Source organism: Corvus hawaiiensis, unplaced genomic scaffold, assembly GCF_020740725.1.
Source record: "Corvus hawaiiensis isolate bCorHaw1 unplaced genomic scaffold, bCorHaw1.pri.cur scaffold_32_ctg1, whole genome shotgun sequence".
Taxonomy (NCBI): domain Eukaryota; kingdom Metazoa; phylum Chordata; class Aves; order Passeriformes; family Corvidae; genus Corvus; species Corvus hawaiiensis.
Genome location: NW_025963366.1, coordinates 495,032 through 518,304, shown reverse-complemented (window position 1 = coordinate 518,304; position 23,273 = coordinate 495,032). Strand labels below are relative to the sequence as shown.

At 54.5% G+C, this 23,273-nt stretch overlaps 1 protein-coding gene across 1 annotated transcript in view; it reads left to right on the top strand.

The window, feature by feature from the left end:
• Positions 1 to 23,273, top strand: part of LOC125320969 (zinc finger protein 208-like) — a 430,705-nt gene that overhangs the window by 223,273 nt on the left and 184,159 nt on the right. Inside the window, 2 exon segments of the mRNA XM_048293401.1 lie at positions 12,232 to 12,754; positions 15,007 to 15,009. Coding sequence (XP_048149358.1) covers positions 12,232 to 12,754; positions 15,007 to 15,009 — 526 coding nt within the window.

Here is a 23,273-nt window from a genome sequence, read left to right as displayed (position 1 = left end):
CACGGTGACATCACAGTTGTCTTCAGCCGGCTCAGAAGCTGAGAGCTCACAGACAAGCGCAGGGGCTCCACAGTAACATCTCAGGGGTCTCTGGGCTGCTAAAGACCCGGTCACAGGGGCTTCATGTGAAATGCAAAGGGTGTCTTCTTCCAAAGGGCCATGAGCTCACACATACTCACAGGGGCTCCATGGTGACAACAGACGTGTCTGTATGCTGACAAGGAGCCGGGATGTCGCAGTCAGTGACAGGAGTCCAGTGGTGAAATCCCCGTGCTCCTAAAGAACCGTGAGGTGACGGACACTCACAGGGGTTCCATGGTGACATCCAGGAGTCCCCAGGCTGCCCTAGAGCCGGGATGTCACAGACACGTTCCTGCCATGGGCAGAGTGGGAGCTTCAGGTGATGTTTATTAGAGAAGCTGCCATTGGGTCATGAGGTGCAGAAGGGACCCCCAAACACTCCCCATAGATCCCCAAATCCCTCCAGGACCCCCAGGCTTTCTAAACTCCTTCAGTGAGGGGAGCCTGGGAACGGCCGGATCCAATCCCAGCCCCAGATTTTGGCAAGGGTTTATGGTTTTTTTGGCAAGGATTAGACAGGTGGAATTGAAGCTTTATGCAAATTGTCCCACGGGATGAGTAATAGCAAATCAGATCTATTTATATAAATACAGATCTAATTGATTACCCTCATGATTAGAGAAAAAGATCTCAATCAGAATTATGTACTGCACAGTATAGGAGCTGTAACAACTATTACAATCTAGTGCTCTAGGACGCAATTTTGAAGCACTTGTATTAAAGCAAAACCAGTCCTTAAGCAGAGATTGATGTCACTCACCCAGATCAATGACCGTGGGCAAATCTCTGTGACTCGGCCTTGAGCAGTGACCTTGAGGAGTGTCCCCACTCCAGGGAGGGATCTCCACCACCCCCAAGAAGGGAAATGTCAGAAGACGTTACCATTAAAATTTGGGACGGGGCTTTTCTAGTCTGACGTGCTGCCCTGTCAGTCAGATGTGCCCAGGCTGTGCCAACTCCACAGCTCTGGAGAAGCTCTCAGTGGCGTCACTTGGTTGGTTGTTCCTTTCTCCAGGGATTTTACCAGCTCTGCCACAGCTGCAGCTCCCTCTTAGGATGTTGAACTTTGAAATGGAGGAGTCAGGCTGGGTTCTGCATTCTTCACCCCAAAAGCAGCGGGACCTCCCTTCTGCATTCCCCACTGGGGGCTCTGCAAACAGGGCCTTGTTGGAGCTGTTTGAGCCCATTCCAGGCAGAGCCTCCTGCTCCAGCAGGAACTGCCTTTCCTGTGCCATGACCAGGGCAGACCCTGCTGCAGGAGGAGCCCCAGGCCAGCCCAAGACATTGAAGGCCTCAGTGCAGAGTGCCGGAGTGGGAGCTGTGCCAGGGAGAGCCTGAGACACCAAAGGCACCTTGGCAGCAGCAGCTCCTTGCAGGGCATGGCCAGAAGCCTCCCTGGCCAAGCCGGCCCAGTGCCCACCACTGCAGAGCTGCTCCTTCAGGGGGTGATTCTGGCTGGGCTCTGCTCCACCCCACAGAGTGTGAGCTCAGCACTGAGTCTGGCACAGCCCCTGTGCCTGAGCCCTGCACAACCTCAAGGTCACCTGCGGCAGCCTGGCTCTGTCAGGCCCTGGGGCAGGGCAGAGGGAAAGGCCAGAGCAGGGGCTGGCTTTGGCTGCTCAATGTGGGCTCCAGCAGAGATGAGGAGTTGAGCGAGTTGAAAATGAGGTCACTGCTGTGACATGGGCCTGACTGACAAATGATTGGTCTCAGGAATATCTTGGGGACAAGGTGTTCATCACAAAACCACTCATCCCTGCAGAGACAAGACCAGGAGAGAGGAAAGGGGAGAGCCAGGCCCAGGGGACAGGGCCGGAATGGTGATGGCTGTGAGGTCACTGCCACTGCAGCAGCCTGGCTGGCCCCCAGCAGACATTCTGGCCAGAAGCTTTGTGAGGTCACGCAGCACATCAGAGAACCCCCACAACAGGAATTCCATCCTTGGGGAGTGGAGGGGTTGGCACAAACCTCCTGACCTTGAAGAATTTTGGGATGGAGCATCGTTCTCTGCCTTGCACAGCTGCAGTTCTGTGCCACTCTCACTGTCAAATATTCCCTCCTTAGATCAAATCTAAATTCCCCCTCATTCAGTTTAAAGCTATTGCCCCTTGTTCTGTCACTGCAAGGTTTGGGAAAAAATAACACTCCATTTATCTTGGACCTCAATCACTATGTTTCCATTTTCAAAGACCTTAGAGAGAACCCAAAAATCTCCCAAGATGGGCTTTGGAAGCCTCAACACAAAACCAGCAGGTGGAAGCTGAGGGCCCTGGGCTCAGTTCTGTGGAGACTGAGGACAGAAGAGAAGTAGCCTGGGAGGGCTTGAAGGGAGGTTTCAAAGATGGAGGAGCTTTTCTTCATTGTATAAAACAGCCTGACAAAGAAATAATGGCACCAAGGGCAGCTGGGCAGCTCCAGACTGGACACCAGGAGAAAAGTCTTTCCCTCCCAGGGAAGTGCTGTGCTGCAACACGTCCCCCAGAAGGAGTCTGGAGCAGCCCAAGGCTTTGTGTGCCCAGGCAGAGGCAGGCAGGACGCAGAGCTGCCAGCAAAGGAAGGGGCCGGCAAGGTGGGGCAGCTGGCGGGAAGAGGACAGCCTGCAGGGACAGAGGCGCAGGGCAGGGACAGCGTGGGACAGCCTGGGCTGCAGAGGGCAGAGGGATGGGCAGCAGCTGCAAGGCCCTGACAGAGCCAACTTGTGCAGCACTTTGGCCACGGCTGCTGGCCCTGGCCCTGAGGCCAGCAGGAGACAAGTGACCCTTGCAGCCCTGGGGCCTCAGGGCCTCCTTGTCCCTGCTCAGCGGCCTGGCAGGGGCCGCCCCATGCTGCGTCTTCTGCAAAAACAATTGACAAGAGGGTCCTCAGCACAGGAAAGACTCGGAGCTCATGGAGCACTTCCAGAGGAGACCACCAAGATGCTCGGAGGGCTGGGGCAGCTCTGTGACAGAGACAGGCTGGGACAGTTGGACCTGTTCAGTCTGGAGCAGAAAAGGCTGTGGGGACACCCCAGTGTGACCTTTCAGACTTCAAAGCACCTCCTCGGAAACATGTGGAGAAATGTTTCCGGAGGGCCTTTGTCAGGGGGACAAGGGGAGATTGTTTTCAACTAAAAAGAGAGTGGGTTCAGAGCAGAGATAACGGAAAATTCTTGATGCTGAGAGTGGTGAAACACTGGCACAGATTTCCCAGTGAGCTGGTGGATGCCCCGTGCCTGGAAACATTCCAGACCACATTGGACGGGGCTCTGAGCATTCTGATGGAGTGAAAGATGTCTCTGCTGCCACCCAGAAGGAGGCCCTGCCCTGTGGTGTCGGCTACCGGAGTGGTCGCTGTGTCTCTTGTAGGATGCAATTCCCCCAGGGAGCAGAGGGAACACACAGCACCACTGGGAGCAGGAGCATCCTGCCATGGAGACAGGAATATTCTGGATGCAGAGGCTCAGGCTGCCCTGTTTGGCTTCTGTGTAGATGGAGACAAGTGTCAGAAGAGACTGAGAACCAGGAGCCCCCACCGTGTCTCTGAGACCCCTTGATTCCCTGAGGCCCCACAGTGTCACAGGTTCTCCTTTGGGCCACGAGGTCGCACGGTGTCACAGGGTCCCTCTGGTGCCATGAGCCCTTGTGGTGTCACAATGGTCCTTGGTTCAGCGAGGCCCCACACTGTTACAGAGTCCCCTTTCTGCTGCGAGGTCCCACATTGTGTCAGGGTTGCCTTGGCTCCATGAGGCCCCACATTGTTACAGGTTCCCCCCTTTCTGCCATCAGGTCTCACATTGTCCCAGGGTCTCTTTGGTTCCATGAGGCCCCACAGTGTCACAAGGCTCCCTGGGAACCACGAGGCCCTCAGGGATCACAATGGATCCCTGGTTCCATGAGGCCCCACAGTGCCCCAGGGCCTGTGGATTCCACAAGATCCTGGAGTGGCACAGGGTTCCTTTGCTTCCACGTGTCCCCGCGGTGTCACAATGTCCCCACGGTTCCAGGAGGCCCCACAGTGTCACAGACGAGCAGCACTGGAGTGGGAGCAGCACCAGGGGAGGTTTTGCAGCTGCGCTGGAACAGCAGCAGCAGCAGCAGCCACGGAGCAACAGTGGAACAGCGGTGGAATGCAAGTCCCGTGAGGAGCGGCTGAGGGAGCTGGGGTTGTTTATCCTGGAGAAGAGGAGGCTCAGGGGGGACCTTCTCACTCTCTACAACTCCCTGACAGGAGGGGGCAGCCAGGTGGGGCTCGGTCTCTTCTCCCAGGGACCAGAGACAGGACAAGAGGACACAGCCTTGAGCTGCAGCAGAGGAGGTTTAGGCTGGAGATTAGAAAGAGTTTCTTCACAGCAAGGGTGATTGGGCATTGGAATGGGCTGCGCAGGGAGGTGGTGGAGTCACCGTCCCTGGAGGTATTTAAGGAAAGACTGGATGTGGCACTCACTGCCATGGTCTGGTGACAAGGTGGTGTTGGATGATCTCACAGATCTTTTCCAAGCTGGTTAATTCTGGGATTCTGTGATTCAGTGCAGCAGCGGTGGAACCTTGGTGGAAAAAGAGTGGGAAAGGCCCCACAGCTGTGGAGCAGCACCTGAGATGCCCAAGCTGCGGGACACAGAGCGGGTCTGAGCGCTGTGTCCTGTGGGAGCTGGCCCCACACACCAGAACCATGCCTGTCAGGCTGACCCAGAGCAGGGGGCAGCGGCAGGAATTGATGCTGGGCTGCGGAAGGCGCAGATCCAGCGCGTTTGATGGTGACTCGGGGGTTGGATCCTGGTTGTTGGCGGCCACCTTTGGTGGTAGCGGGACACTTTCAGTTGATCTGAAGTCGTGAACTCAGGAGAAAGTCAGCACAAAAGGAATCAAGTGGCCTTTTCTGCTGCAGGGAAACGCATCTTGGTAGAGGTTTAATGATTTCTGATGTAGGAAGCAAACGGAGTCAATTTTTGGCCTGTGGTTTTGTTGTAATCCAGGGACAGTTTCCAAAATGATGCAATTTGTGGTGAAAAACCAGGAACGTGCCTCAGCATCGGGATGTTGCACACTGAGTACAGAGCTGTTTGTGGCGGTTATGATCAAGAAAACAATTGGAATTCTTGTCCCTATTTCACTCTTTCTCCCTCTCTCTCTGGGAATGAGTCTCCAACACTCCCTGCAGCTCTGCTTTCCATGATCTGCTCCTCTGGAGTTGGGCTTGGCCAGCTGAGCAGCGGGAAGAGGGAGAATAATGGACCATTCCAACTGCAGACTTCCTTTTTGTAGCCTTTGGATTTCCAGCATTTAGAAATGGTCATGTTTTAAACTGTCTGACCAAATCCCACTTCTGCCCTGGCAGAAAACCCTCCTGTGGCCCTGTTTGGGAACGGACCCTCGGAAACACCTCACTGCAGATGAGTTTTGGTTGGTTTTGCTAAGGGATGACAAGAAGATCAGCACAAGGAGGAAGGCTGAGGGAGAGGGAAGGACCAATTCCTTCCTTTTGTCTTCCCATTGGAAAATCTCCTGCAGAGGTTGTGCTGCAGCCAGAGACTTGCCGGGCCAAGGGCTGAGGGAAACGATTCAGCTGAGGCACTTGAGGCATCTTGTCCCCAGTTTGTAGCCCTGGATCTGGGAGGGGACTCAGCTGCCCCCCTTGCACCCCACAACCCCCCTGAAATGGGGGATTCCTCCCACCTCTGCCAGGTGCTTCTTATCCATCCCTAGCCTGGGTGCTCCTGGTCTGAGCTCCCATGGTCATTCCTGGTGGTGGGGAACAGGAGGGAGGAGTTCAGAGCAAACCTGGGAGGTGCCAGCAGGCTCAGAGATGTGTGGAGGTGACAGTGAGACAGTGATGGGATGTGCAGATGGTCACGGGGACAGGACAACACCTCGGGGATAACCTTCTTGGAGATTTGGGGGAATTTCCTTTGGAAAGCACACACGGATGCAGTCACATGGACACGGAGTGTAAATTTGCTGCAGAGGTTTATTGAGCATTTGAGGAAAAAGGCCCAGGGCTCACAGGGGATCAGGCAATTCCTCCAGGGATGATCATCATCTCCTCATGCCACTGGAGGGGGACAGGACATGGTTTTCCCCACCTGGTCCAATTGCTCAGCAGAGGGTCCCCGGATGGGGTCTCCAGGCCGGCGCCCTGCCTCGGCCGGCGCCAAGCAGCCAGCTTAGAACTGGTGCGGACCAGGGGAATCCGACTGTTTAATTAAAACAAAGCATCGCGAAGGCCCGAGGCGGGTGTTGACGCCATGTGATTTCTGCCCAGTGCTCTGAATGTCAAAGTGAAGAAATTCAATGAAGCGCGAGTAAGCGGCCAGCGTAACTACCATCTTCTGAGGAGATACCTGTTACGAAGTGGGCACTGCTGCAAAGGTCACTCCTCCTCATGGTACCACTGTATGCCCTTTGAAGTGTAACGAAGCCGACTTCTGCCCCGGCATGGTACCATTGGAATCTCCAGTCAACAATCTCCTGCTAAACTGTTAAACAAATTTTATGTAAGGACCGTGCAGCTTTTTCCCCGAATTCCAGCCCAGGGATTTGTGCCTGGCAAGATTTGGTAATTTATTGAGGGGTCTACTGCCGATCTTATTCCTCCTCTCCTAAAATTTTGGACACTTTAACTATCCGGATCCCTAAAATGTGTCCATCGATAAACCTGTACCAGGCATTGACCGGCACCCAAACTTCCCATTTTGATTGGGTGGACCTGGCATCTAAAACTTTTAATCTAGATTCCTTGTGTAAAAACAGGGCCTACCTGTGCTCTCTAAATTTACCATCTGGCCTCCCTAACTTGGCAGAAAATGCATTTGAACTGCTGACACTGGAGGTTTACACATCGGGTGTGTTTGACACTAAGGAGTGTGTTTGTTTTTCCACGGTTTGGGAGGGTTTTCCCAGGCTATGGGAGGTGTAAGAACATCTTAAACCTCAACCAAGTGTGGAAGAAGACAGCTGTCTCCCGAGACTTTTTGTACTAAACAACGGGGGAAAAAGCAGCAAGGAGAGGGAAGGAACATTGGAAACATTGCCTCCTGAGCTGGAGAACAACCTGCCAGCAACATCCCCACCCACATCTCTAAGTTTCCTCTTGCGTGACTTTTGAATAGGTTCCCACAGAGGGAGGAAATTGGTAATTGTTCCTGTTGCCCAGACCAACTTATCAATGTTTCTGTTCCTCATTCTAAGCACAGCTAAGCAAACATACAAATGACAGATCAGCAATTATTCCATAAGCAATTCCTAACATCTTGAAAACTGTTTCAGGCCCAGCTCTCTTAACCATTTTAATTAACTCTAGCTGGGCCCAAATTCCTTCCTCTTCTAACTAATTGCAACACAGCTAGCCTATAACTAAACTCTTCATGTTTCTTTTAAATCCATGTTTCGCCCACAAAAGGTGTTGGTCTAAGGAGGAAGAGCATCTGCTGATAAGGTTGAAGGCTCAGTTTTGGGGAAACAAAACCATCAGTAAACTCATTGCCAAACACATTCTGTCCAAGACAGGGAAGCAGATGAGTGATAAGAGGAGATTGCTGCCCAGGGAACCAGCTGTGGGCATGGGAACAGCAGCTGGGATGAGTCATTGGCCAGATAATGAGGAGGAACAGCTGGGAACATCAACCAGCAGAGGGAGGGGCAGCTGCGGGCCCATTATCAGAGAACTTTCAGTCAAAGTCTTTCAGCTGGGAAACTCAACTCCTTCCCATGGGCATTCAAGCAGGTACTTAATGGCCAGCAGATGACATCACTGGTCAATGAGTCAGCCCAGGGCTGCTTCAGATGCCTCAATATGATAAGCCAGATAAGAACATCAGCCCGAGATAAGAACAGCAGCCCGAGATAAGAACAAAGCAGGGACCCAGGAAGAAAACTCCTGAAGACCTTGCCAGAAGTGGCTGACTAAGAGAGCAATCAGGAGAGGTGCACTTCCAGCACCTATTCCATCTAGATTGGGGGAAATCAGCCAAGATTACTCTGCATGACATTGAATGCCTGTCCTGCAAAATTCTACCCAGTGAAATTTGTGTGGCATTTAAAGACAGATGGGAAACACCTGGAAAGTTTAAGAGCCTTGGGAACTTGCAAATTCAATGGGAAAGCTGACAATAGCGCTTCCAGGGACTTAATTACAGCCAAAGAAACTGAGAAGAGTGTGCAGGAGATGAGCAAAAGCTGAGCTCCTGGTCCAGACGGGATTACCCTAAAGGACCTCGAGAAGACAGACCCTGAGTTTTCCCAGACCATGGAGATATTCAACCTTTGGTTAACATCAGGTAAAATCTCGGACATGGTGAGGGGATGCAGGACTGTATTAACACCAAAGTCAACCAAACCAGAACATTTCCAAGACATTAATAACTGGAGACCCATCATGATTGGCTCCATCCTGTTAAGACTGTTCTCCAGAATATTAACAGCAAGGTCGACTAAAGCATGCTCCCTCAACCCAAGGCAAAGAGGCTTTATAAGAATGGCAGGATGCTCTGAAAATGTGAAACTCCTGCAAACAGTAATTCGGTCTGCCAAAAAATATCACAAACCGCTGGGGGTTGTATTTGTGGACATCACTAAGGCTTTTGACACCGTCAGCCACCAGCACATCCTACATGGTCTGCAGCAAAGGGAAGTGGAGCCTCATGTCATCAGCTTGGTGAGCAATATGTATGAGAACATCCGTACATATATCACCACAAAGAAAACACAGAGAGACCACATCCAGATCCAGGTGTGAGTCAAACAGGGCAACCCAATGTTGCCTTTTGCAAGCTGGAAGAGAGTGGCAGAGGGTACCACTGGGGAATGAACAGCGTCACAGCGATGGCATTTGCAGACGATCTGGTCTTATTGAGCGATTCCTGGGAAAACATGAAGCAGAACATCAAGATATTAGAGACCTTCTGCAATCTCCCCGGTCTCAAAACACAAGGGGAAGAGTGCCACGGCTTTTCCATCAAGCAAACAAAGGACTCTTCTAGCATCAACAACTGCACTGCTTGGACCATCACCGGCACAGTCCTGAACATGACTGGCCCCGGTGACTCTGAAAAAGATCTGGGCCTGCAGATTGACCCTTGGATTGGTGTAGCAAAATGCATCCTATCTACAAAACTCACATTCTGGTTACAGTGAATTGGTAAAGTCCCTCTTCAAACTCTAGGAATCAAAAAATGGATAGCCCAAAAACATATACCATTCCTCAAGTGACCTACCTGGCTGACCATTCAGAGCTGAAAGCAGGGTTCCTCAAGGCCCTTGACCTAAAAGTTTGATCAACCCTCACGGAATGGCTGCACTTACCTGCAGGTACCTGTGATGCCATCTTGTACTTGAGCATGAAGGATGACGGGTTGGGTATTGTGATGTAAGGATGCGAGAGACACAAGGTAGGTGTAAGTGAATTGGGTTTATTGTAAAGTTAGAGAGCGTTCATACTTTTGAGTGTGAGAAACTGTTTTAGCTGCTCGCTCAAAAACCGGTTACAGTCCCCTAATAAATCTGTTGTCTTGACAGTTTGTCATTCTTTTCTGAAGGCTTGCAGCCTGACAAACAGGACGCCTTTCCTGTTTTCAGATCCTGTGTAATCAGCTTTCTTCCACGCTTCTCAGCATTCTTGCTCACGCGATGCAGCAGCGGCAGCTTCCTCGGTAACTCCATGCAGCAGCCTCTCCAGCTGGCAGTGGCAGCTGGGGCAAGAGGGCACAGGGGACAGCTCTCCTTTTGCAGCCTCACGGGACAGCAATGTGTCTCAGCACCAACCCCGGCAGCGGGCAGCAAACAGCAAAGGCAGGCAGGTCCGATCAGGCAGCACTGGACCTCAGCGTCACTCACCGGCAGCTGGCAGAAGTGGTGAAGGCAGCAGATCTGATTGAGCAGCAGTTGGTGTTGGCAGCCAGGAGAAGCAGTAAAACAAGGGGGCAGACGCCAAGAGCAAGGCACAGTGCAGCCCCATCTTGGTAAGGACAGGCACCCACTGCGAGCACCACAGGTGACCGCTGTGCCTCCGATTGTCGAGCAAAGGGGGCAGAGCCCAGACCCCACACATCAGCAAAGTCTCGGTTTGCCCCCAACCTCTCATGGGATCTCTGCCATTGCTGAGAACCAACCCCCCAGCCAGAGAGCTCACTCCCCAGCCACCACTTCCAAACTCTGGTTTCTCTGGCTGAGCCATCACCATGGTATGTGAGGAGGCGTGGCCATTTCTTTTGTTTCCTAATTGCCCCTGATTGTCTCCTGGGCAACCCCCTGCCCTCACTGCCTCTTCCTTTCAGATGGGACAAAATTCCTGAAAAGAAAAACAAACCCACAACAACCAGCAGTCACACCCAGCCTGAGGGGACTTCTCTGCTAATTGGTCATTATCCACCAGCAGAATGGGCAGCTGCAAGGACTTAGACAATCAAGGACTCCCAAAATATCCTGTGACTCAGAGAATGACATCATTCCATTGTGAACCTCCCTGACCTGGGGGAGGTACTGAGCATTTCCACCTGAACCTGAGCATATAAAACCTGGCTTGGGGGAACTAGGAAACCACTGCTGCTCAAGGGATCCAGAGGAGGAGCAGAACTTCCACAGGACCAGCACTTTTGACAAGACTGTGACCACCACGTGGTAGGATCTCCACCATCACTCTGACCAGCACGGTGCCAGGTTGTACTCAGTCTTTGTGGCTTAAACCAGTTTTCTCTTGATTGCTGTGTTTATTGTAATCTCTTTAATGAATTGTGAGCCTGACCGGAACTCTCTCTTGAGGTGGTTGAGGCGGGTTCATTTCTCCTGCCAGTTTCCCTTAAAAGCAGCACAGTGTTTTTTGGGAGGGGCTGTTTGGAGCTTGCAGGACTCCAAAGCTGAGGTGAAAAGAGCCTCTGGGGGATGCTGGGGTGTCCCCAGGAAGGGTTTTTCTGGCAGTCCTGGTAGCTGCTGCCAGCAGAGCCCCCAAGGTGGGCGGGGGGATGCCAGGTCCCTACCCCGCAGTGAGAGTTGGCCTTCCTGGGTCAGGCACTGCTGCTTTCAGCCCAGAGCCAGGGGGTTGTGGGACCCCCCAGAAGAGCCAGAGCAGGGGCACCTTGGGACCCACAGAGGGAGGAGAGCAGAGAGGAACAATATCGGGACTGGGGGAACCCCAGCAATCTGGAGGAGAGGGAATGTGGAGAGGGTGAACCCTGTGATTGCCTGCACCCTGAAGTGGAGACCTCAGAGAGGGGGGACCTCAAGGATTGCCAGGACCCTCAAGTGGGAAAGGGGGGATGCCTTGGAGCCCTGGCTCCCTGAAGCAGAGAATAAGGGGAGAAGGGACCCCAGGACTCCCAAAGCCCCCCAGCATTCCTAAGTGAGGGGATGCCAGAGAAGAGGGACACAAAGGATCTCCAAGTTTGGAGACCAAAGTGGGGGGAGCCTTGGAATTCCAGGGACGCCAGGCAGCCTGGGGTGGGTGGGGACCAAGCAGGTGGGGGAAACCCAATACATTCAGGACCCCCAGCAGCTGGGACACGAGGGAGCCCCCAGAAGCTCAAAGTAGAGGGACCAGAGAGGGGGAACTCGCAGGAGGCTTCTTTTGAACTGAATCTTGGTGTTTTGGAGGTTTTTATGGACACCAGAGGCCCGGTGACTTCTAGAGATGGACTTGGGCAGGAGGAACGCCCAACCCAATGCGCTCACACCTTGTTTTTCCCCATTGCAGGAGTTCCCATTCCCAAACCTTGGCCGGATGGAGGAGAAAGCTGTGAGGAAGAGGAAGATGCCCCAGGACAGCCAGACAGGTGAGGCGGAAGTCACTGCCCCTTTCCCCCTCTCTTCTGCTCCATCTCTCAGCCCAGCATCACCCCTGGCTGCAGGACAACCCTGCTGCCGACGCTATCCTGCCAAAGATGAACTGGGGGATCTCCTTCCCCTTCCCTCTGACATGGAAGCAAATCCCATCCTCTCTTTGTCCTTCCTCCCCCAGACAATGAGCTGAGGATGGAGACCAGGAAGGGCAAATTCCCCCGACAGAGTCTTGTGGAAGAGGTCGTTTTGAGTGGCTCCACATCACAGGAATCCAACGGGAAGGAAAAGCCCCAAAGATCCCACACAAAGAGGGGCTCCAAACCCAGCCCAGGGTGCTCCAAGGAGGAAAGACCCACCCTGTGCCGGGATGGCAGCTGGAGCTCCAGCCAGAGCTCAGACCTAGTGGTCCATGAGCAGCTTCATGATACGGAGAAGCCCTATGAGTGTGGTGAATGTGGGAAGAGCTTCCGCTGGAAGTCTGACCTGATCCGCCACGAGAGGATCCATACCGGGGAACGGCCCTACAAGTGCTTGGAATGTGGGAAGGACTTCAATGTCAGCTCCAGCCTGATCCGCCACCAGATGACCCACACAGGGGAACGGCCCTACAAGTGTGGGGAATGTGGGATGAGGTTCAGCAGGAGCTTGGCCCTGATTCACCACCAGAGGATCCACACCGGGGAGAAGCCCTACGAGTGTCCTGAGTGTGGCAAGAGGTGTCGGGACAGCTCCACTCTCCTCCTGCATCAGCGGGTTCACACAGATGAGAGGCCCTTCCGCTGCCCCGACTGTGGGAAGGGCTTCTGCCGCAACTCTAGCCTCGTCTCCCATCAGCGCATCCACACTGGGGAGAGGCCCTACAAGTGTCCTGAGTGTGGGAAGAGCTTCATCCAGAGCTCTCACTTGACTAAACACCGACGGAGCCACCGGTAAAGGAAGCCCTGGGACCGCCCCAACCACAGGAAAAGCTTTGTCCGCTGCCCCAACTTCATTCCCCGTCAGAGAACCCACTTTGCAAAGAGAGCTGGTGACCCACATTCCTGGTGATCCACATTGGGAAGACACCTGGATGGTGATCTCCTTTTTCTGGTTTTCCACAGGCATCTGGGTGAACACAGCGGCAGGGTTGGTGGTGTTGCAGTTTTCCCTGTAAGTAACTTCTTTGTCTTATCCCTTCTGTTATCAATATTGTTGCCCTTCCTGTTTGTTCCTTATCTCATTGCTGTTCCCAGTAAATTGTTCTTATCCCAGCCCAGGATCTTTGTCTTTTGTGCTTTCCATGGGAGGCAGTAGGGGAGTGAGAGGCGCCACGGTTTTAGTAGGAGCATGAAATGGGGGAATATCATTCCTAAACCACGGCACAAGCAGTCAAAGGGGTTCCGTGGTGACATCCCAGGCTTTTCCTGGGATGATAAAAAGCCGTGGGCTCAGAGGCAGTCAAAGCCATTGCATGGTGACATCCCAGGGGACTTCATGTTGCTGGGGCATTGATCTGTCACAGGTACTCACAAGGGCTCCACGGTGACATTCCAAGTGTCTCCAGGCTGCTAAAGAGCCACGAGGTCACTGGCAGTGACAGAGGCTCCACGGTGATATCCCAGGGGTCTCTAGGCTCCTAAAGATGCATTAGTCACACACAGCCACAGGGACTCCACGGTGACATCACAGTTGTCTTCAGCTGGCTCAGAAGCTGAGAGCTCACAGACAAGCGCAGGGGCTCCACAGTAACATCTCAGGGGTCTCTGGGCTGCTAAAGACCCGGTCACAGGGGTTTCATGTGAAATGCAAAGGGTGTCTTCTTCCAAAGGGCCATGAGCTCACACATACTCACAGGGGCTCCATGGTGACAACAGACGTGTCTGTATGCTGACAAGGAGCCGGGATGTCACAGTCAGTGACAGGAGTCCAGTGGTGAAATCCCCGTGCTCCTAAAGAACCGTGAGGTGACGGACACTCACAGGGGTTCCATGGTGACATCCAGGAGTCCCCAGGCTGCCATAGAACCGGGATGTCACAGACACTCACAGCGTGCCTGTCATGGGCAGAGTGGGAGCTTCAGGCAAAGTTTATTAGAGAAGCTGCCATTGGGTCATGAGGTGCAGAAGGGACCCCCAAACACTCCCCATAGATCCCCAAATCCCTCCAGGACCCCCAGGCTTTCTAAACTCCTTCAGTGAGGGGAGCCTGGGAACGGCCGGATCCAATCCCAGCCCCAGATTTTGGCAAGGGTTTATGTTTTTTTGGCAAGGATTGGACAGGTGGAATTGAAGCTTTATGTAAATTGTCCCACGGGATGAGTAATAGCAAACCAGATCTATTTATATAAATACAGATCTAATTGATTACCCTCATGATTAGAGAAAAAGATCTCAATCAGAATTATTTACTGCACAGTACAGGAGCTGTAACAACTATTACAATCTAGTGCTCTAGGATGCAATTTTGAAGCACTTGTATTAAAGCAAAACCAGTCCTTAAGCAGAGATTGATGTCACTCACCCAGATCAATGACCGTGGGCAAATCTCTGTGACTCGGCCTTGAGCAGTGACCTTGAGGAGTGTCCCCACTCCAGGGAGGGATCTCCACCACCCCCAAGAAGGGAAATGTCAGAAGACATTGCCATTAAAATTTGGGACGGGGCTTTTCTAGTCTGACGTGCTGCCCTGTCAGTCAGATGTGCCCAGGCTGTGCCAACTCCACAGCTCTGGAGAAGCTCTCAGTGGCGTCACTCGGTTGGTTGTTCCTTTCTCCAGGGATTTTACCAGCTCTGCCACAGCTGCAGCTCCCTCTGAGGATGTTGAACTTTGAAATGGAGGAGTCAGGCTGGGTTCTGCATTCTTCACCCCAAAAGCAGCGGGACCTCCCTTCTGCATTCCCCACTGGGGGCTTTGCAAACAGGGCCTTGTTGGAGCTGTTTGAGCCCATTCCAGGCAGAGCCTCCTGCTCCAGCAGGAACTGCCTTTCCTGTGCCATGACCAGGGCAGACCCTGCTGCAGGAGAAGCCCCAGGCCAGCCCAAGACATTGAAGGCCTCAGTGCAGAGTGCCGGAGTGGGAGCTGTGCCAGGGAGAGCCTGAGACACCAAAGGCACCTTGGCAGCAGCAGCTCCTTGCAGGGCATGGCCAGAAGCCTCCCTGGCCAAGCCGGCCCAGTGGCCACCATGGCAGAGCTGCTGCTTCAGGGGGTGACTTCTGGCTGGGCTCTGCTCCACCCCACAGAGTGTGAGCTCAGCACTGAGTCTGGCACAGCCCCTGTGCCTGAGCCCTGCACAACCTCAAGGTCACCTGCGGCAGCCTGGCTCTGTCAGGCCCTGGGGCAGGGCAGAGGGAAAGGCCAGAGCAGGGGCTGGCTTTGGCTGCTCAATGTGGGCTCCAGCAGAGATGAGGAGTTGAGCGAGTTGAAAATGAGGTCACTGCTGTGACATGGGCCTGACTGACAAATGATTGGTCTCAGGAATATCTTGGGGACAAGGTGTTCATCACAAAACCACTCATCCCTGCAGAGACAAGACCAGGAGAGAGGAAAGGGGAGAGCCAGGCCCAGGGGACAGGGCCGGAATGGTGATGGCTGTGAGGTCACTGCCACTGCAGCAGCCTGGCTGGCCCCCAGCAGACATTCTGGCCAGAAGCTTTGTGAGGTCACGCAGCACATCAGAGAACCCCCACAACAGGAATTCCATCCTTGGGGAGTGGAGGGGTTGGCACAAACCTCCTGACCTTGAAGAATTTTGGGATGGAGCATCGCTCTCTGGCTTGCAGGGTTGCAGTTCTGTGCCACTCTCACTGTCAAATATTTCCTCCTTAGATCAAATCTAAATTCCCCCTCATTCAGTTTAAAGCTATTGCCCTTTGTTCTGTCACTGCAAGGTTTGGGAAAAAATAACACTCCATTTTTCTTGGACCTCGATCACTATGTTTCCATTTTCAAAGACCTTAGAGAGAACCCAAAAATCTCCCAAGATGGGCTTTGGAGGCCTCAACACAAAACCAGCAGGTGGAAGCTGAGGGCCCTGGGCTCAGTTCTGTGGAGACTGAGGACAGAAGAGAAGTAGCCTGGGAGGGCTTGAAGGGAGGTTTCAAAGATGGAGGAGCTTTTCTTCATTGTATAAAACAGCCTGACAAAGAAATAATGGCACCAAGGGCAGCTGGGCAGCTCCAGACTGGACACCAGGAGAAAGGTCTTTCCCTCCCAGGGAAGTGCTGTGCTGCAACACGTCCCCCAGAAGGAGTCTGGAGCAGCCCAAGGCTTTGTGTGCCCAGGCAGAGGCAGGCAGGACGCAGAGCTGCCAGCAAAGGAAGGGGCCGGCAAGGTGGGGCAGCTGGGGGGAAGAGGACAGCCTGCAGGGACAGAGGCGCAGGGCAGGGACAGCGTGGGACAGCCTGGGCTGCAGAGGGCAGAGGGATGGGCAGCAGCTGCAAGGCCCTGACAGAGCCAACTTGTGCAGCACTTTGGCCACGGCTGCTGGCCCTGGCCCTGAGGCCAGCAGGAGACAAGTGACCCTTGCAGCCCTGGGGCCTCAGGGCCTCCTTGTCCCTGCTCAGCGGCCTGGCAGGGGCCGCCCCATGGTGCTGCCCTTGGCACTGCACATCCCCACATCCCAGTGCCCCGGCAAGAGCCCTGCGCACTGAGGGAGGGACAGGATCTGCCTTGCCAGGGGCTGGGGCTCAGGCCATGGCCCTTTGGAGTCATGGAACACATCCAGGTTTCCTCAGCCGCACAGACACCTTTCCTTTGCTTGTCCCCACCTGCCATCACTGCCTCCAGTGTTCTGCTCTAACTGGAACCTGGGGACACTTTCTCATCCTCAGTCTTCCTCAGTGGGACCCATTAAAACTTCAGGAAACTCTGGAGATTGATATTGACTTTGAATTCTTGAGAGATTGCTTCAGCTCCCTCTCAGGGACTGATGTTCAGGGCCTCAGCACCAAGCCCCAAGAGGGTCATCAGAGTCCTTGTGCTGTGGCTGTGCTGCTGAGCTGGGCCGGGCTCCTGGCACAGAGGCGGCTCCTGGCAAGCGGCAGCGCTGCAGAGAGACAGCTGTGGCCAGGAGCAGCTCCTGGGCCCAGCCCAGCAGGGCTGGGCCACTGCCTGCAGCCAGCCCGGGCACAGCACAGAGGCACACAGGGCTTAAACTCAGCCAAGGCTGCAAAGGTGCTGAGAAGTTGCTGGAGCAGAATCATTGCCAGCTCTTGACTCAGGAAGCCTCTGGCTGCAGGACAAGGCAGCTGCAGCTCCTGGAGGGATCTCCTGAAGCTGGAACATCCCAATGCCTACAGATTCTGTGAGTACAGCTCAGAACATCTCGAGTGCAGGGGGAGTGAAATGCTCATGAAGCTCTGACAATGCTGAGGGTTTGTGATCTGTCCCAGAATATTTCCAAGCCAAGGATTTTGATAAAAATGAGGACATTTCCTGAGACTTTGTTTTCAGTTTCGTTCTACTGGGGAATGGCAGGGAGGGGATATATATATAAATGGTATTATGAATTTTGACAAGTCCCTGAGACATCTGAAGTCTTATTTTTAGTGATCAGTCTTAGTGTGACCTGTTCTTTTTCCAAGCTGCAAACAGAAACTGCCCCCAGCCAGTGCCCTGCAAAGAGGCAGGTTCCTGCAGGGTCAAGGAGAGTGCACAGAGATTTGCGGTCTGTGAGTGGTGGCAGGGACAGATCAGGCCCAGGCAAACAAGTCCAGGAGGAAAATCTCCAGGAAGCAGAGATAAGATCAGGGAATGACAGAAAATGAAACCCAGAAATGTTGTGTCAGGAGAGTTGAGAGGTCTCCTGTCTTGGGGTGACATCCATAGGATCCCCTCCAATGCAGCCCTCTCCCTGTGAAAAGCCCAAATGCCTCCTCTCCCAGGGATGGCTGCAGGGTGTGAAGGTGGAGGTGCAGCCAGGGGTGCCCAGCGCTGTCCTGCAGAGCTGTCCTGCATCCCTGTCTTTGCCAGGACAGGGGATCTGCCAGCTGCCAGGGGCAACTCTCAGCCTGCAGGGCAGGGAGCCAAAGGCAGCTGGATCCCAATGTGAGAACAGCGCCCACTCCACCACAATCCATCCTCCTGCAGCCCCCACAGCCAGATCCCCCATCTCCTGCTGCCCCTTCCCTCCCAGAGCTTTCCCTGTGGGACACCCCAGAGCTGAGCCCATCCCAAACTCTCTTGGGTCCCAGCACAGTTGCCCCTATTCCCACTCAGGCACTTTGAGAAAATAGGGCTGGGCACTGACCCCTCTTCCAGGACCCCGGAATCAGGGAAAACAGGAATGTGGGAGGACTTTGAGTCAAGGGTAGGCAGCTGATTGGGATCTGCAGTCACTGGAGACACTGGGGAGCACTGGGCAATGTTGATCACCCCAAGACAAGGCTGAGGCTTGGGAAATGGCTCAGGTGTGCTTCTTCCCACAGCCAGACCACTCCATTCCCTTTCCTCGCAGGCCCCAAAACAGTTTCACCTCCAGCCCCAGAGCAGAGTTCAGAGGGGAAAATGTCCTGCCCTGACCCTCCCCCTGTCCCACCCACAGCCACCGTGCCCACACAGAGCACCTGGCTCCAGCTCTGCACAGCTGCTCCACATGCAGGGTGCCAGGGACCCCATCCCCAGTAAGGCTCAAACTCCAGCACTGTGCCTGGATGCAATTTGCTGCAGGTCCCCAAAGGCCCTTGTCCACACAGAGAGTCTCTGCAGTTCCCTGGCCCTGGGCCCAGGCCAGCGCTGGACCTGAGTAGGAAGTGCCCATCCAAAGGGAAGTGGAGAAAGAGGGGCTTGTCCCCAGGCAGCCACTCGGAACTAATTGGGCAAAGAGAGGTGTCCTGTGAGGAGGAGGGATGATGGTCCCCTGCCAGCATCTCTGATAAGCCCTGTTTACCCATGGCCCGAGGCACCAGGAAGACATTCAGACTCCTTGGGCTTCCAAGCTGTTAAAATCCACTGAGAAGTGGTTCCTGAGAGCTGTTCAGGGCTGTGATTCCTGTTGGATGTCCTGGCATTAGTGAAGGGTTCTGCATCTGTCTTTCCCAGGGACACTGTGGATCCGTTTGAGATGTGTTGTGGGCATGCTGGGAAAGCATTTCAGGCGCCTGCCTTGACTCTTTGCTCTGGAACTTCCCAAGGAGCCGCAGGGCCCACGGGGGAAGATTTTCCTTGGGAGTGTTGCTGCTTTGTGCCCCATGGAGGAGAGAGCAGAGTGTCCCCATGGGGGATTCTTGACCTCATGGACAAGTGCTGTGACGTCATTGGTGTGCTGACATTGGTTTGGACAAGAATTGAGGAAGTGTCCACAGGGTCCTAATTAGAGAACGTTGGCCCAGGAGAGCTCCAGGCTGCCTTGGAGATCAGTGCCAATCAGGGGGATGGCATTGGACAGCTGCTGACCACGTGCCAACGGCCGTGGGAGAATGAGCTGGACACACACAGAGGCTCCCAGTGCCGGCAGATTGGCCCCCAGCTGCAGGGACGCCATGGGAATGTCCCTGCCTCCCTTGGGGCTGTGTCTCAGCCCTGCAGAAACTGTCCCTGCTCTTGTGCCAGCATTTCAGGAAGGATGAGTTTCCCCTCTCCTAGCGACTGCGTCTTCTGTAAAAACAATTGACAAGAGGGTCCTCAGCACAGGAAAGACTTGGAGCTCGTGGAGCACTTCCAGAGGAGGCCACCAAGATGCTCGGGGGACTGGAGCAGCTCTGTGACAGAGACAGGCTGGGACAGTTGGACCTGTTCAGCCTGGAGCAGAAAAGGCCGTGGGGACACCCCAGTGTGACCTTTCAGACTTCAAAGCACCTCCTCGGAAACATGTGGAGAAATGTTTCCGGAGGGCCTCTGTCAGGGGGACAAGGGGAGATTGTTTTCAACTAAAAAGAGAGTGGGTTCAGAGCAGAGATAACGGAAAATTCTTGATGCTGAGAGTGGTGAAACACTGGCACAGATTTCCCAGTGAGCTGGTGGATGCCCCGTGCCTGGAAACATTCCAGACCACATTGGACGGGGCTCTGAGCATTCTGATGGAGTGAAAGATGTCTCTGCTGCCACCCAGAAGGAGGCCCTGCCCTGTGGTGTCGGCTACCGGAGTGCTCGGTGTCTCTTGTAGGATGCAATTCCCCCAGGGAGCAGAGGGAACACACAGCACCACTGGGAGCAGGGGCATCCTGCCATGGAGACAGGAATATTCTGGATGCAGAGGCTCAGGCTGCCCTGTTTGGCTTCTGTGTAGATGGAGACAAGTGTCAGAAGAGACTGAGAACCAGGAGCCCCCACCGTGTCTCTGAGTCCCCTTGATTCCCTGAGGCCCCACAGTGTCACAGGTTCTCCTTTGGGCCACGAGGTCGCACGGTGTCACAGGATCCCTCTGGTGCCATGAGCCCTTGTGGTGTCACAATGGTCCTTGGTTCCACGAGGCCCCACATTGTTACAGAGTCCCCTTTCTGCTGCGAGGTCCCACATTATGTCAGGGTCGCCTTGGCTCCATGAGGCCCCACATTGTCACAGGCTCCCCCTTTCTGCCATCAGGTCTCACATTGTCCCAGGGTCCCTTCGGTTCCATGAGGCCCCACAGTGTCACAAGGATCCCTGGGAACCACGAGGCCCTCAGGGATCACAATGGATCCTTGGTTCCATGAGGCCCCACAGTGCCCCAGGGCCTGTGGATTCCACAAGATCCTGGAGTGGCACAGGGTTCCTTTGCTTCCACGTGTCCCCGCGGTGTCACAATGTCCCCATGGTTCCAGGAGGCCCCGCAGTGTCACAGACGAGCAGCACTGGAGTGGGAGCAGCACCAGGGGAGGTTTTGCAGCTGTGCTGGAACAGCAGCAGCAGCAGCAGCCACGGAGCAACAGTGGAACAGCGGTGGAATGCAAGTCCCGTGAGGAGCGGCTGAGGGAGCTGGGGTTGTTTATCCTGGAGAAGAGGAGGCTCAGGGGGGACCTTCTCACTCTCTACAACTCCCTGACAGGAGGGGGCAGCCAGGTGGGGCTCGGTCTCTTCTCCCAGGGACCAGAGACAGGACAAGAGGACACAGCCTTGAGCTGCAGCAGAGGAGGTTTAGGCTGGAGATTAGAAAGAGTTTCTTCACAGCAAGGGTGATTGGGCATTGGAATGGGCTGCCCAGGGAGGTGGTGGAGTCGCCGTCCCTGGAGGTATTCAAGGAAAGACTGGATGTGGCACTTGCTGCCATGGTCTGGTGACAAGGTGGTGTTGGGTCATAGGTTGGACTGGATGATTTCACAGATCTTTTCCAAGCTGGTTAATTCTGGGATTCTGTCATTCAGTGCAGCAGCGGTGGAACCTTGGTGGAAAAAGAGTGGGAAATGGCCCCGCAGCTGTGGAGCAGCACCTGAGATGCCCAAGCTGCGGGACACAGAGCGGGTCTGAGCGCTGTGTCCTGTGGGAGCTGGCCCCACACACCAGAACCATGCCCGTCAGGCTGACCCAGAGCAGGGGGCAGCAGCAGGAATTGCTGCTGGGCTGCGGAAGGGGCAGATCCAGCGCGTTTGATGGTGACTCGGGGGTTGGATCCTGGTTGTTGGCGGCCACCTTTGGTGGTAGCGGGACACTTTCAGTTGATCTGAAGTCGTGAACTCAGGAGAAAGTCAGCACAAAAGGAATCAAGTGGCCTTTTCTGCTGCAGGGAAACGCATCTTGGTAGAGGTTTAATGATTTCTGATGTAGGAAGCAAACGGAGTCAATTTTTGGCCTGTGGTTTTGTTGTAATCCAGAAACAGTTTCCAAAATGATGCAATTTGTGGTGAAAAACCAGGAACGTGCCTCAGCATCGGGATGTTGCACACTGAGTACAGAGCTGTTTGTGGCGGTTATGATCAAGAAAACAATTGGAATTCTTGTCCCTATTTCACTCTTTCTCCCTCTCTCTCTGGGAATGAGTCTCCAACACTCCCTGCAGCTCTGCTTTCCATGATCTGCTCCTCTGGAGTTGGGCTTGGCCAGCTGAGCAGCGGGAAGCAGGAGGATAATGGCCCATTCCAACTGCAGACTTCCTTTTTGTAGCCTCTGGATTTCCAGCATTTAGAAATGGTCATGTTTTAAACTGTCTGACCAAATCCCACTTCTGCCCTGGCAGAAAACCCTCCTGTGGCCCTGTTTGGGAACGGACCCTCGGAAACACCTCACTGCAGATGACTTTTGGTTGGTTTTGCTAAGGGATGACAAGAAGATCAGCACAAGGAGGAAGGCTGAGGGAGAGGGAAGGACCAGTTCCTTCCTTTTGTCTTCCCATTGCAAAGTCTCCTGCAGAGGTTGTGCTGCAGCCAGAGACTTGCCGGGCCAAGGGCTGAGGGAAACGATTCAGCTGAGGCACTTGAGGCATCTTGTCCCCAGTTTGTAGCCCTGGATCTGGGAGGGGACTCAGCTGCCCCCCTTGCACCCCACAACCCCCCTGAAATGGGGGATTCCTCCCGCCTCTGCCAGGTGCCCCTTATCCATCCCTAGCCTGGGTGCTCCTGGTCTGAGCTCCCATGGTCATTCTGGTGGTGGGGAGCAGGAGGGAGGAGTTCAGAGCAAACCTGGGAGGTGCCAGCAGGCTCAGAGATGTGTGGAGGTGACAGTGAGACAGTGATGGGATGTGCAGATGGTCACGGGGACAGGACAACACCTCGGGGATCAACTTCTTGGAGATTTGGGGGAATTTCCTTAGGAAAGCACACACGGACACAGACACACGGACACAGAGCGTAGCTTTGCCAAAAGGGTGTATTGATTAGTCAGGGGCAAATGGCCCTGGGCTCAAAGGGTTCAGGGGATTCCTCCAGGGATGATCATCTCCTCATTCCACTAGTAGGGAAAAGGACACCGTAGTCCTCACAACTCGCAATCCTAAAAGACATTCGCAGAAGGTGACCTCTGGTGCCCACTGGGACATGAGAGGGGCCTTGGCCCCAGCCGTCTCCCTGCAGGCACTGCTCACCTAGGCATCCAGAGAGGCAGCCAGGCGCTTCACCCGCAGAAGAGCCTCCAGCTTTTTACACAGAGCAGGCTGGGGACAAAGGCAGCGTTAGAGACACACTGGGGGCACTGGGCTGCACTGGGAGGAAAAGGGAAAGCAAAGGGGTCCTTGGGGAAGGGGCCTGCGGGCAGCAATGGGGTGCAGGAGCTGCTGTGCTCCTGCCCAGAGGCAGTGGGGTCCTGGCCAAGAGGCACAGCTGGGGCAGGGGCTGTGCCCTGGGCCTTGCAGAGGGTGCTGGGGGGCCTGGGATGGGAATGCAACAGGGGCCCTGGGCAAGGGGTTCCCTGGGAAGGATCCGTGGGGCAGGAGAGGTGTCTGGGGTGTCAGCAGGGCTGCACTGGGCTGTGCTGGGGCAGCATGGGATGGCCTGGGGTGTGGTGGGCGTGCGAGGGGAGGGTCTGACACCGGCAGAACTCCTGGTACCCACCTGAGGCGTCTTCAGGATGTCGACATTGTCTACATCCACCTGCAGAGAGACCAGGAGATCTCGCTGGTCACTG